Raw genomic sequence first — 15,131 nt, 5'->3', positions numbered from 1 at the left:
CAAAGTCAATTACTTTTTTTTTAATTATTTAATAACCACATGATTAGAAGCATTTCATTACAGCATTAACATATTCAATAACAATTTCCAGAACAAAGATGCTTATGAATTCTGATGATCAGCTAGTAATAGCTCCTGGCACTATAGTGTTTGTGGGGCTATCACTCCAATACCATGTTTGCTGTTGGAGCCACATCTCATGGCTTTTCCTGCTATCTCTTTTGCAGATAGCAGTGGTCATGGGCTCCTGTACAGCAGGAGGTGCATATGTGCCCGCAATGGCTGATGAAAACATCATCGTACGCAAGCAGGGTACCATTTTCCTGGCAGGACCACCCTTGGTAAGATTGTCATATAAATATAATTTATAATATATATAAATATATAATTTTAGCTGTTAAAAGATTATGTTAAGTATGGTATATTGCATAAAATTTATCTATACTCTGAATTGTATGCTTCTGTGGCATTACACATACTCATGTTTTCATGCAGCTATCACCATATGCATTTTCGAATTCTTTCATCTTCTTCATCCAAGACCCATCAAGTGCTCCCTTAATGTCGGCACCTCTGCTGCCTTGGTAACCACCATTTTCTTTCTGACTCTTAAGAATTTGACTACCCTGAGTTACACATAGTATATTACTTTGGGGTAAAATGTGGGAAAATATGCTTTTTTTTTTTTTTGTCTTTTTGAGACAGGGTCTCCCTGTAGCCTCAGCTGTCCTGGAACTCACTATGTAGAACAAGCTGGCCTTGAACTCACAGTGCCACCACGCCCAGTGAAAATATGCATTTATATGTTTACACATGCATAAAGGAATTTTGGAAAAGATGCAATCACTGTAGAACAGAGGGAACAGGGCAGGAGAAATACCTTTGGCTTTTTGAGCTTTTTGAATGCATGACTTGTTCTAGAAGGTAAATTTTGAGCTGGATATGGTGGTGCATGCCTATAATCCCAACAGTTGGGAGGTAGAGTCAGGAAGACCAGAAGTTCAAGGACATTCTTGGCTACATAGCCAAGTTTGAAGCCAGCCTATGGTGCATGAAACCATTTCTCAGTCTTCCCTATTCTGCCCCCAAAACAAAGGTTTTTCAAAAATAAAAATAAGAACAAGTTAGAATAGCTGTGAGAGACATTCTGAATGTCCAAATCTGGCAGCCTTTACAAACCACTTATAAAAAACAGCTGTGAAATGTGTAGATCTAAGCCCAAAATGTAAACATGGGCCTCCTTGTTCAAAAGGAGGAAAAAAGTGGTATTAAGATTACTGAATTGGGGTGGAGAGATGGCTCAACAGTTAAGAGCACTGGCTGCTCTTGCAGAGGACCCAGGTTCAATCCCCAGCACCCACATGGCCGCATGGGGGCTAACAATCATCCCAAACTCCAGTTCCAGGGGATCTGACAGACACCCTCTTCTGACTTCCATGGGCATTGCACGACATGCAGGCAATGCACTCATACACATAAAATAAAAAATAAAAAAGATTACCGAATTGTAAAGAACTCCCCTTTCTGCTGTGGCCCCTTTTGCTGCTGTAGTCATGTATTTAAATTTTCATTTATTTATTATTTATTTGTTTATTCATATTTTATATGTATGGGTATTTTACCTGCATGTATGTAGGTGTACCTGTGTCATACAATGCCCATCAGGACCAGAAGAGGATGTCACATCCCCTGGAACTGGAGTTACAGATGGTTCCCAGCACCCACATGGCAGCTGAAAAATGTCTCTACTGCCAATTTCAGGGGATCCCATGTCCTCTTCTGACCTCTGCAGGCACTGCAGATTTGGTACACTTATATACATGCAGGCAAAACACTCATACACATAAAACAAATATAAATAAATCCAGGTGGAGAGCAATAGAGGAAGACACCCAGTGTTGACATGAAGGTAGAAGGGGGCTGTCTGGGAAGAGGAGGGGCTTAAGGGGAAGAAGAGAAGGGCCAGGAGATGGTAAACGAGGGTGGGTAGGTACATGATGTACTTAAATGAAAACGGTATAATGAAAACTATCACTTTGTACAATAAATATATGCCAATAGATTTATGAAACAGTTAAGAATTCAGAGTAAAGGTGGAGTGTAGCTCAGTCAGTGGTGCAACATGTGTTTAGCATATACAAGGCCCTGTGTTCAACCGCAGAACACCAAAATAAATAAATAGAAAAGAGAGAGAATAAAAAACAAATTCAAAGATTAAGATTTTTTTTTTAGATGAGGGTCTTGCTGTGTTTTCTATGTTGGTCTCAAACTACATCTCAAGTGATACATCGTCACCTCTCAAGTGCTAGGATTACAGACGTGTTGTTACTCCTCATTCAAAGATTAGAAATTTCATGAGGCTGGGAATTCAGCATAGCTGATAAATACTTGCTGTATAAGCTCGAGGACCTAAGTTTGATCCCTAGCACCCACACAAAAAAGTCAGGTGTGGTAGCATGTGCTTGTAATCTCAGTGCTGTGGAGACAGGAGATCCCTGGGACTCACTGGCCAGCCAACCTAGCCTAATTGGTGAGCTGTAGGTCCCAGTGAGACCGTGTGTCAAAAAACAAGGTAAATGGCTCCTTAGGAATGACATCTGAGGCTGACCTCTGGCTTCCACATGCATGCACATATACATGCATATGTACCCACACACCTACAAGCAGACAAGTGCATACACACACACAGATTTTCAGAGGGTGACCGCAGAGCATTAAATTCCAAGCTTCAGGCCCTTCTGAGAATGGAGTCCTGTGCAGCTGTCCAGGTCACTACCATGTGACACCTGCATTCCGGCATCCTGCATTCTTCACCTCCTTTTGGTTGACTCAATGGCAGTGATTTCAGTAATGAATTCATTGGCATGCTTATGTCACACCATGATCCTAATGATCCTAGACTTCAAAGCTGGAAAGGCACAGGCAGCCATGTGCTTTACAACAGAATAGTTCATTGTGGAAGAAAAACGCAAGAATGTTTAATAAGAAAATAGAAGAAAGTAATGGGACTTATACAACCATAATACACATGCGATGAGATGAGATTCAGGCATAGAAAAGAATGAAGTTTTGCATGTGCTTCAGCATGGATTAACCTGGGAACCACACACACACACACACACACACACACACACCATTCCACTGTGTGAAATATTTAGGGGAGCCAAATTCATGAAGACTGGAAGTCTGGAAGTAGAATACTGGCTGGCAATGTATAGGAGGAAGAAGGAAGAGGAAGTGATGTACCTTCTGAGAGTGATGGAATGTTTTGGAATTAGGTAGTGGTGATGGCGACACAGTCTCATAGATAAATGAAAAGCTACAGATCTGTATGCTTTAAAATGGTAGACCTCATGGATGTCAGTTATGTCCCCTAAAGTAACTTTTAGTTTTGGAATGCTATTAGAAAGAGCTTGGTTTTTTGGGTTTTGTTTTTTTTAATGTAAAATGAGTGTATTTCTTGAGTTATCCTGTGAATTTCTAGTAATACTTATGAGGGATGAAAAGAGGCTGTTATTTTAACTGTGGTAAGTCTCTAGACATTATTTAAAAAGCCAGTGGTGTTCTTATCCATTAGCATTCCTCATGCTGTGTATGATATAGTTGCGATTGTTTGGTGAGAACATGCACTCACAGTTCACCTTGTGCTGTGAAGGGAACAAACTTTCGCAAGTAAAGATATGAGTGAAATTTGGAAACCTCTGTTGGGAGGTTAAGCAGCATGTACCACTGGAACAACGCCAAGTATTCTGGAAGATTTTGTCCAGGTCTCCTTCATGGGTTCAGATTTAACTTGACTCACTAGCCAAGTCCTGCAGCTCTCCATATATGAACTGCCATCAGTGGTCCATGAAAGATGGTGTTTAGAGGAGGAAGAATCTGTAGCCCCATCTGCCTGAAAATTTAGTGTCCTGACATGTATCTGTAGAAAGATGAGACAAGGCTTTGAAGGGTGAGGTTCAGGTGCTGTTAGCTGAGTAGCTTAGTGTGATTGGAAACAGATGGTTAGTGACAAGAAGAGGATTTGAAGGAACTTTCTGTTCTTGTTTCTCCTTTACCTCCCGAACTTGCTGTTTAGTAGAATGAATTTCTTTTGTTGTCTTTGACTTTTATCATCTTTGCACCTGTCACAGAATCAAACATGTGGGTGTTCAGTAAATATTAAATGATGACAAATCCTCATTTTTTTCAGTGGATGTTAGTCAGATCCCTGAAAATAAATATATCTGTTGTTTACCCCTTTTTAGGACTTTAAATATCCAGACACCTATTATAATTAGTTATTGTTTGGACTGAATACTGTTTTAACACTGAATTTTTTGGAGAGAACCAATAATTGATTCTGAGGGTAGAATAGAGGTAAAAAAATTTAATTACTTCTGTGGAAAGTGATTTTATTTAAGACAGAGCTTTTGATGTAGTAAATAATAGCCATTTCTGTGCTGTATTTTAAATTAATGTTCATTTCAATAAAATCTTTTCTTATATGAAGAAGAAACAGATTAATCAGCCCAAGAAGTAGGAATCAATAAACAGTTCCTACCAGATTAGGTTGGTATTTTAGCACTAAATGATTTAAAAAAAATTTTTCTCTTAGAGTTTCTTAGACTCTAAGTCATTCTTGATTTATTGTTTGAGTTTCTTTTTTTTTGGGTTGCATTCTATTGGATCTTAGGTTTAGGTATCATAGGCAGGTTTTTCCCCCACACCCTAAAGGTTTAACACAGAATTGATGATAATAACTGGAATTTTTTTAGCCTGGTTATTGAGTACTTGAAGATGAATGAATCATTCCTATTCCCAAGGAATCCACAGTATAGAGTTCCTGACAAAGATGTGTGCAGAAATACATACAGGGTGACAAGTGCCTTGTAGATGTATAAGTGGCATTTTCTTCTTGACCATGGATAGGCTAGTGCTACTTGATTAATACTGTAGGGCATCCCTCACCATGAGGACTCTGCAGGCCAACGGGGAGAATAAAAGGGGAGCTAAGGGGAGCACACGCAGCTCAAAGGCTTTATGACATGTGTAGGGCAGCATAGTGAAGCGGAGGGTGAGCTTTCGGGCTCTGTCCCTTGTCCAGGACCTGTAGGCAGCTGTGAGTCTGGGCTCAGATTTCTCATCTGTAGACTAGAGAAAATATTCTCTCACTTTGTCTAGGGGTAGAATGAGAAAGCAGAATGTTCTTCAGCTGTGTGGTAGGACGGAGGTAAAGTTGGGTAATGAGATGGGCTTGTTAGGAAAACATTTTCATTTTCTGTGGACCAGTCTCACTGTTGATTGTTATCCTTGTAGGTGAAGGCGGCCACTGGTGAAGAGGTGTCTGGGGAGGATCTTGGAGGTGCTGATCTTCACTGCAGGTGAAGCAGGAACGATGTTTCCTCTCAGGATCAATGGTTACTTTGTTTAAAGGAACTGGGTTTAGTTCTTTGAATGATAGAATTGTATTTCAGGTCGGGTGTCAGCTGTTTTTAATTGCGTGTATGTGTGGGTGCACATGCAAATGTAAGTGCATGTGTGCCAGAGGGCAGGAGTGGTGGTTGTAACAATTTGTGGGAGTATATTTTCTCCTTCCACTATATGGGTTCTAGGGATTGAACTCAGGTTTTCAGGCTCAGCGGCAAGCATCCTTACTCACTGAGCCATCTCACTGGCCCCACTACGGGCCATGCTGATCTTCTCTGTATCCTTCCAATTTTCCTGTATGTGCTGCTAAAGCGAGCACACTGGAACTGAGAAGAACTGGAAAGGCAGTTTCTCATTTGTGCTGGATAGCTTTAGTGTCAACTTGACATACTTGGGTTGAGGGAGCCTCAATTGGGGAATTGCAAATCCATTGGACTGGCCTGTGGTCATGTCTGTGGGGCATTTTCTTGATTGTTGAGTGATGTGGGAGGGCCCAGCCCACTGTGGGTGGTGCCACCCCTGGGCAGGTGGGCCTATGTTGGATAAGAGCAAACTGAGCATGGGCCAGGGGAGCAAGCCAATAAGCAGCATTCCTCCATGACCTGTGCTCCAGCTCCTGCTTCTAGGTTCCTGCCCTGAGTTCCTATCTTGGGCTCCCTGATGAACTGTGACCTGGGAGATGTAAGCTGAATAAACCCTTTCCTCCCCAAGTTGGTATTGGTCAGAGTATTTTGTCATAGCAATGAAGAAACAAACTAGGACATCATTTTCATAACAAAACTTCCTTGAGTGCCTGTTACATACCAGGCATGACTTTATTTTCTAGGTGGGATCAAGACACTTGATGGATTTCCTGTGAAGAATATAGGAAAGTGAGATGATAAAGATGATGACAAGAAATGATTTTATTTCCCAATATTGAGACAAGGGGAAGAAGACAAGATTTGGGACCAAGGCAGGGGAATCAGACATTTTTATATACCTGTAAAACTAGGGATGCTTGTGAGAGGGATTGCTTAGCAGGCAGTTAGCTGTAAGAGGCCAGGTCAGAATCCAGATTAGGAAGCATCTGCATATATAGGTGGAATTTAAATCATGAGACTGTACAGTTCACCTTTGTGTGAATACGTACAGAGAAGAGGGCACAGCACTGTGTCCTAAAGGGCAGGTAGACCTAACCGTCAGGGACAGCAAGCACTCTGCTCTACCATAAACCCAGGAACCCAGTGTCTATGGGAGGAGTCCACTTTCCTATTAGAGTAGAGTACCATCTCTTGTGATGATCTTATTAAGGGATCTTTGTCTCAGGTTTTCATTCGTTCCTTTTACATTGAACATTTGTGTGGGTTGAGTGATTGTATTAGATGTTATTGGTAATATAGAAAAATTTTAGACCTAATCCTTGGCCTCAAGGATTTATAGTTTAATTAGGCAGGTAAGAGAAATGAATGAATTTAAGCAATTACACAATAAGTATACAAACATGCTTCCAATCTTACAGTTGAAAGCTAAAAGAAAAATGGTTAAAGACATGCCTAAGGTGGAGTTGATGTGGTCAGAAGTGTTCAGAGCATTGGGGCAGACATCTGTGTGCTTTAGTGAGCCTAGCTGCATAAGTCAGGTGCACTGCGATGCATCCACCCATTTCCTGACTGTACCATGGAGAGTGACTGGTGATGTGCCTGGCTGGGGTGATGTATCCATCTGGAGAGACTGGCCACAGGCAGAAAGGGTGATTGAGGGGTATGGGACAAAGCGGGCTTGTGTTTGTTGGTCTTCAGTCAGGAGAAAGCAAGGAAGATGATATGAGTGGTGTCTGTGTGTGGGTGTGTGTATGTGAGTGCAGGTGTCCACAGAGGCCAGAGGTGTTGAATCCCTTGGAGCTGGAGTCCCAGGCAGTTGTGAGCTGCCCAACATCTGTGTTGGGAATCAAACCTAGGTCCTCTGAAAGAGCATCATGCACTTTTAACCACTGAGCCATCTCTCCAGCCCCAGGAGTATTAATTTTTGTAAAATTTTAACAATTTAAAATAGGTAAATCTATAGGCAGTCTATCAAGTTAGGGCTATGGATTCTGGAATTCTACTTCTGTTTTCCTCAGTGATCATTCTTGTGACAAGACAGAAATTATTAACTTCTTTAAGGCTCATCTGCTCATGTATATAGTGATGATGGGAACAGCATCTTCCTCATAGTGCCTGTCAAATACTGTTAGGATCACTTGTTATTGTTTGTAATAATCTGTTGAAGATCATAGGAAAATCTCAAGGTGGTGATGACTTTTTAAAAAAATAGTGCTGGCTGGTGAGATGGCTCAGTGGGTAGAGTGCTTGCCATGCAAGCCTGACAGCCTGAGTTAGATCCCTGGAGCCCACAGAGGAAAGAGAGAACTGAGTCTCAAAAGTTGTCTTCTGGCCTCCACTTGTGCGTGCGCGCGCGCACACACACACACACACACACACACACACACACTCACATAATAAACCCATAAAAGCCAAACAGTATTAAAGCTGGGCATACTTATAATCCCAGTACCCCAAAAGGTTAAGGAGGATTGCCTCGGCTGTGTAGTGAGACCTTGTCTCTAAAACAGAAAAACAAAATTAAGACTAGTTACAAATTGCTATGGTTTTCTCTGTCATTGTAAACACATATTTATACGTGTTTTCATAGTCATTGTTAAGAGTTAATTTGGTAGAAAGACTTCAGTATCCCAGCCAAGCTTTCCCTCTCTTTGTAGTTTGGCAAATATTAGGCAGCTTTTGCAAGGAAATACTGTTTTAAATATTTGCTGATTTTTAAAAAAATTTATTTTTTTTATTTTATGTGTATGTGTGAATTGCCTACATGTAGGTAAGTGCACCCATGTCGTGCAATGCCCTCAGAGGTCAGAAGAGGCTGTCGGATCCTCTGAGACTGGAGTTATGGACAGTTGTTAGCTGGCGTGTGGGTGCTGGGATCTGCAAGAGCAACTAGTGTTCTTAACCGCTGAGCCATCTCTACAGCCCCTAAATATTTGCTGATTTAAAGTTCCTCCTGCTTTCTTACTGAGATGCAGTGTAGGAGAAATCAGCAATTATAGCTGCTGTTATGTGTGAAGCACTGTAAAACTAAGCGCAGTTGTAAAATATATTAAAGAACTGGAGGGGCTACTGTTTTTGAGGCTCTGGAGGAGTAAGCATGGTCTTTGTTCTTATTTAGGAACATCCATAACTACTTCTAAAAGTTGAACAGTTTCCAAAGACAAGGCATTGAGACTTAGGCTATAGAAGTTTACTTACCCATAAAATAAACCAAATTTTTGTGGGGGTTTTTCCTGTTAAATCTTTTTGCCTGACTACATATTTTTTAAAAGATTTTTAAAAAATTTTATGTGTATAAGTGTTTTGCTTGCATGTATGTATGTGCATCAATGTGCATGCCTGGTGCTTGTAGAGGCCAGAAGTGGGCGTTGGATCCCCTGGAACTGCAGTTATGGTTGTTATCTGCTGTGTGGGTGCTGGGAACTGAACCTGGCTCCTCTGGAAGAGCAGTGAGTGCTCTTAAACCACTGAGCCATCTCTGTAGCCCTGACTTTACCTATTATAGAAGTACTTTATTATAGAAAGTCCTAGGTATAACTCTTTCTCTCTCTGTTTGTGTGTGTGCACATGTGTGCATGCATGTGTGCACATATTCATGTGTGAATGAGAGTACATGCATGTCATGGTGCGTGTGTGGTGGTGAGAGGATAGCTTGTTCCTTGCCTTCCACTTTGTTTCAGACGGGGGCCTGTAAGCTTCCAGGGGGCTCCTGTCTCCACCTCCCATCTCCTTGTAGGATCATGGGGCTTATAGGTGCTCACACTACACATCTGGCTTTTATGTGGGTTCTAGAGATCCAACCTCAGGTCCTCGTACTTGCGTAGCAAGTACAAGTACCCACTGAGCCCCCTCTCCAGCCCCCAACTGTCTCTTAAAATATATTTTGTTTATTATCTTTTTATTTTATGTGTATGAGTGTATGTAAGTGCACCTGTGTTGTGCAATGCCCGTGGAGATCAGAAGAGGGTGTTGGATCCTTTGGAACTTGAGTTAAAGATGGTTGTTAGGCCACCATGTGGGTGCTGGGAACTGAACCTGAGTCCTCTGCAAGAGCAGTCAGTGCTCTTAACTGCTGAGCCATCTCTCCAGCCCCAACACAACTGTTTTTTTAAGAAGCCCACACTCACACTTGGGTATGTACTGTCCCTTAATGTCTATACTTAAACTTCTATTAAAATCTCTTCTTAATAAACTTCAACTTTACTAAAGGAAGGAAGGAAGGGGAGGGATGGAGAGGGGAAGGGAGGGGAGGAGAACAGAGGGGAGGGGAGACCTAGGATATGTACATGTGAAATAACAATTCTGATGAGGGCAGAACTGATCACCAGAGCAAGTTCATGACTCTTTCACTGCACTCAAAATTGACCACTCTTGTGGCCTTCACCACAGAGCCATTTTATCAGTTCCCATTTTTACCTGTTATCTGAGGGACAGTGCATACAAGTCTTTTTGTTTACTGCCAGTGATAGCTTACTCTCATGGTAGGAAGGAGGCTCAGCAGTCTCAGAAATGAGAGGCCATTGCAGGCACCTGCATTTAGAAGCTCAGCCAGGTACTGCTACATTGAGTCAATTGCACTGTCAAGTGTGTCACTGTGGTGAAAATGTGGGCTGTGGTTGGATATCATATATAGTTCTGTTGGAGGTGTGTGGAAGGAGCCTTAATAGAAGTCTTATGAGCAAGGATCTGCAGTCTAGCAGAAAGTTGAGATTGAGAAATACAGGGCGCAAGGTCTGGTACGGCTGCTGCTGGTCCTGGGGCAGGGCATGTAATCTTAGATTTTTTTCTTTGTAAAATGAGGATGATGATCTTTTTTCAGAGATGGGAGTATCAAATAAGATGACATTTACTGAAGTGTTTTGAAAGTAAAAGTGTCATTATTAGATGGGAGACGATATTTGGGATTTAAGGTCTTTCCTTTCCCTTTCTGGGTTCTGATTATTTAGTGTGCTTTGCTCTGCAGAAAGTCTGGGGTCACCGACCACTATGCTTTGGATGACTGTCATGCCCTTCACTTAGCAAGGAAGGTTGTGAGGAGTCTCAATTATCAGAAGAAAGTAGATGTAAGTACATATACTCTTCTGTCTGGTCTTTTCTTGTGAAGCATTTTGGCATATGCCACCTGAATCACATCTAGTGCATTTGTTCTAAATTTCCTTAGGTTACCATTGAGCCTTCTGAAGAGCCTTTGTTCCCTGCTGATGAGTTGTATGGGATCGTTGGTACAAACCTCAAGAGGACCTTTGATGTCCGTGAGGTACGTGAGAGTAGAGCCCAAGCTGCCATCTCGAAAGCTTGTTCGGATGTGTTCATGCAGAGGGATGGATGTGGATCTCAGTAAGGAGCTGGGAGAGCCGGGAGCAATGTCTTTATATAGTGCAGATGCCACTGACCCACAGTAAATACCAAGTGAGGGGGAAAGGCTCTGAGTGACCGGGAAATTTTCATTGTACTGTAATGAAGCTTGGTTGCTCACACAAGGGGCTCAGTGTTCCCATGGACTCTGAGAAGGATGGACGGCAACTTCACCATTTTCAACTGTTTCTCCTCGGTGTTCTTATTTTGCAAAACAGATGAAATGTCAGTAAGTTGTAGAAGAAAAAACATACCTTTTTAGATCAATATGACATTATCGAAGAGTAGACGTGATTATAGTTGGAGATGTTGCTGTGGTTACAGATTGCGACACAGTCTTCTATAATCTAGAGTGACAATTTTTTAGTGTTTGCTCAGAGCATGTAGACTTTGATTTTCTTCAGTATTCTGAGGCTGGCAGAATAGTTTTTAAATTAGGAAATCATCTTAATGAGATTCCATGCTAGAAGCTTTAATATTTTAAGATACTTTCTTCTTTAACTATAAACTATTTTGTGTTAGTTGTAGGGGAAAAATGTAGAAAGAAAATTAATTTGCTTGTAGTTCTACCACCCAGAAATAACAGGTAATATTTAGACATTTTATCTTACTGTATATACAGTTGGCTGTCCATATTCTACATCCATTGATTCCACCAACCACATCTTAGAAGTATTCAAGAAAGATATTATATGCATATTGAATATGTGTAGACTTTTTTCATATCATTATTCCCTAAGCAGTATAGTATGACAGCTGTTCATATGCAGTATTTGCATTATTTTACTCATAAGTAATGTAGAGATGATTCAAAGTATACAGGCAGATGTGCATAGGTTATGTACAAATATTAAGCCATTCCATATGAAGGACTTGAGCATCCATGGATTTTTGGTATGGGAGTCCTAGAACAAGGCCCCACAGATGACAGGGGATGGCTGTATACATTAAAAAATATTTAGTATTTATTATTTTTATTTGTGTGAGTGTATTGCCTGTGTGTCATGCAATGCCTGCAAAGGTTAGAAGAGGGCATCAGATTTCCTGGAACTGGAGTCATGGATGATTGTTAGCTGCCATGTGTGTGCTGCTTTATACTGACCAGTTACTATAAAGTTTAAATTTTGCTATAGTAAATAGACCTTGCATGGAAACCTTGATGGTGAGGGGAGCTTCAGTGATGCTAGAGTCTGAGCTGGAAAACCTGGGCTTCAGTATTTGTTCTGTCAGTCAGATGCAGTAGGAGTTTAACCTCTTTGAGTATTGGTTTCTGATGCTAGAATTGAGATGGTTACTATATTACCTATGTCTCTCTAAAGTTTGGGTTCTTATGGGAACAGGTTAATGTGCTTTATGTAGAAGAGTGCTATTAATTATAAAGCCAATCCAAGGTTTCTCTATTTTAAGTGGTCCTAGATTGCTGTGGCCTCTGACAGCTTCATCATCATGTGGAAGAGTGGCAGCTGGTATGCGTTGATTGCTTGTTAAAAGGTCTAGATAGGCTGACTAGACCTCAGTGGATGGACTTGCACAGGGGAACATCTAGGGACACTGACTTGACACATTGGGCCTTAATAGGGATGACAGAATATATGAGTTCCAGTGGGGGGCTGTGGGAGCTTGCCAGTGGGGATAGGGGTATAAAGATGATTAAGATTCTTTGAGATATTATGTATAAAATACACAAAAATTCAGTAAAAACGAAGTAAAAAAAATAAAATTAAAAAAAAGATGTGGTCTGGGATGTTTGTAGCACCTAAAACATAATCTTTATGCCTCCTTATTTAGGAAAATGACTAAAACACAATTCAAGGCAAGTTTTTGTTTATGCTGAGAAAGATGCTAGGGTGTGTTCCCTCATTTTTTAGCCTTTGCATCTTACAAAAGAAGACTTTCGGTGGGTGGCAAGCAGAAAAGGGCAGTGTCAGCTCCAGAGAAGCAACACGTATGACCTCAGATAGGTTCCGGAGACATCTGCAGTGTGCGCCTTTTCTTTTGGTACTAGGACTGAAGCTAGAGCTCCATGCGTGCGAAGCATCTGGTCTGCTAAAGAGTCTTGTGTGATGGAGCCTCAAAGAATAAATTCTCCTTCTAGATTAACAGTGTTTGTAGATATTCCTTCAACTGGTTCAGATTGAGAATCAATGAACATTTATTCCGGGTTTAGTAATTATGATAATGGCTACCTTTAATGAAAATAGTCAGTGTGCTTTGATTAGAATTTTTAAAATGTTATCCTTTATGGAAGGTGGCAGCAGGGAGAAACGGGCATAGGGGACTTTATGAACTTTTGCAGGGGAGGGAAGTAGAGCTGGGGATGGAACCCAGGGCTTTGCACGTTAGCCAAGTACTCTACCACTGAGCTATGTCTCAGGACTTTAAGGATTTCATGACTAGTCTTTCTGTGGTAGAGCTGGAAGTCAGAGCTGGCTGTTTATCTCAGCATTATTCCATAGGTTCCTTTAATGCTATTTCATCTTGTTTACCCAGCTTTCAGAACCTCTCTTCATTTGTTCAGCAGTACTGAGTACATGAGATTATTTTCTAGAAGTGAAAACTGAGACTCAGATAAGTGATTTACTCCGGAACATCAGATCACATGTGGACACTTTGATCGGAGCCAGTCTCCCCTGATTCCAAGCCCTTAGCTATGCTCTGTTGTTCTTTTTGTTTTGTTTTGTTTTGTTTTGTTTTGTTTTGTTTTGTTTTAATCAACTCTTTGAACCCTTGCCAAGGTGCTGAAACAGCCCCAGGAGCTCTGGGCCTAGCCACCAGGCCCCCGCTTCTGTGCTGCTTCTCTTGCATGCAGCACCATAGTGGATCTTATACTCCACTGCAGTGTCCGGGTGACTTTGGGGCCCTAAGCAAGCATGTCAAGTAAAATTCTAATGAGATTTTGCAAAAGCAACAATGTCACTCTGAATTGTCTTCCTTATAAATGACTTCAATGCAAAATTCTTCTGTGATACAGTTTCTCAGGGACACTTATTTTTCTTCTTAGGTCATTGCTAGAATCGTGGATGGAAGCAGATTCAATGAGTTCAAGGCCTTATATGGAGACACATTAGTTACAGGTACAAAAATCAAGATTGGAAAATATGAACATTTTTCTGAAGCTTTGAAAATAAGTCATCTCTTGTTTCAAGGCTTTGATGCACTTGGCATGAGCTTTGTTATTTAGAGCAGTACAACTGTGAGTCAGTTTTCAAGAGGAGCTGCTTTATAGAGATGGTTTGTACCTGAATGGTTTCCTGGATCCAAGAATTTAAAATGATGCTGGCCAGATGCCATAGTGTGGGCACTCATCTGTGACTCTGTGGCCTTATATGAAAAGGTTCAGAGTAACACAAGCAGAAAGCATTTGTACTTCTTTTTGTTCCCTGGGTGACAATGATTTTTAAGATTTCAGCTCATCTTCTTGCTCTTTTAGCTCCAGTTCACCTGGGAAGTTTTATGTGATGTTTGTAAAGGATGTTGAGTGAGTTCATTCTTCCCACCGCTTCTGTGTAGGTCCAAAGCAATGCATTCAAATACTAATTCGAGAATGCAGGACAGTGTGCCTGGATGAACATTTATAAAAATTCATTCTTTGGTCTAAGGTGGTATGGTTGTGAGCCTTTGAAAACATAATTCAGGCAGATGCCAGACTTCATAGTAGTCATGGACAAATGGCCAAACAAATTTTGTGAGTTTTGCTAGGTTGTAGAAAACTTGAAAATATAGTATTAATTCTGAAGATAACATATCAGAGCAAGGAAAAGAAAAGCTACAAAACCCTGAATTGCAGCTATATATCGTGACTTAAGGCTAAATCCCAGCACTTTCTCCTAGCTTGATTTGTGAGGAAGAGAAAGGTTTATGCTGAGAGAGAAATTTGTTTTCCTCTTTAGGTGTTTAAGCGATTAAGAGGTTTTTATTTGATGTATAGACAGGATTTTTCAGCACAGTGCAGGATGTAGCCCTTGTTGTATAGCAGTTTAAAACAAGCCAGAGTGTCTCTGCTTCCTCAAGATGGATGAGCTGCCCTTGTCCCTTTTCTGTATTTGCCCAATACTTGCTAAAAGACTTGTAACACGTGTATCCTCAAATGCCAGGGATACATGCAGTTTCCTTTATTTCTTCTTGATTGTACTGGAATTTCTAAGGTTGCAAAATAATTAGCCTCCTCTGAAATCGCCTTAAGCTCCTGCCTCACAAAATGACAGCTTTTTCCCTCTCCTTTCTCTGTGTGTGTGTGTGTGTGTGTGTGTGTGTGTGTGTGTGTGTGTGTGTGTTACACGGTGG

General features: G+C 41.0%; 1 protein-coding gene and 1 pseudogene across 1 annotated transcript in view; one reads left to right on the top strand and one right to left on the bottom strand.

Moving 5' to 3' along the window:
• Positions 1-15,131, top strand: part of Mccc2 (methylcrotonoyl-CoA carboxylase 2) — an 82,440-nt gene that overhangs the window by 52,406 nt on the left and 14,903 nt on the right. Inside the window, exons 7-11 of the mRNA XM_008838481.3 lie at positions 228-341; positions 5,299-5,363; positions 10,456-10,555; positions 10,654-10,749; positions 13,849-13,921. Of these exons, the coding sequence (XP_008836703.1) occupies positions 228-341; positions 5,299-5,363; positions 10,456-10,555; positions 10,654-10,749; positions 13,849-13,921 (448 nt within the window). The remainder of the gene's footprint in view (positions 1-227; positions 342-5,298; positions 5,364-10,455; positions 10,556-10,653; positions 10,750-13,848; positions 13,922-15,131) is intronic.
• LOC115071318 lies at positions 5,667-5,728 on the bottom strand (annotated as a pseudogene).

The sequence above is a fragment of the Nannospalax galili genome, unplaced genomic scaffold (genome assembly GCF_000622305.1).
Source record: "Nannospalax galili isolate Female #2095 unplaced genomic scaffold, S.galili_v1.0 scaffold898, whole genome shotgun sequence".
Taxonomy (NCBI): domain Eukaryota; kingdom Metazoa; phylum Chordata; class Mammalia; order Rodentia; family Spalacidae; genus Nannospalax; species Nannospalax galili.
Note: the sequence above shows the minus strand (reverse complement) of the source record. Positions and strands in the feature narration are given on the sequence as shown.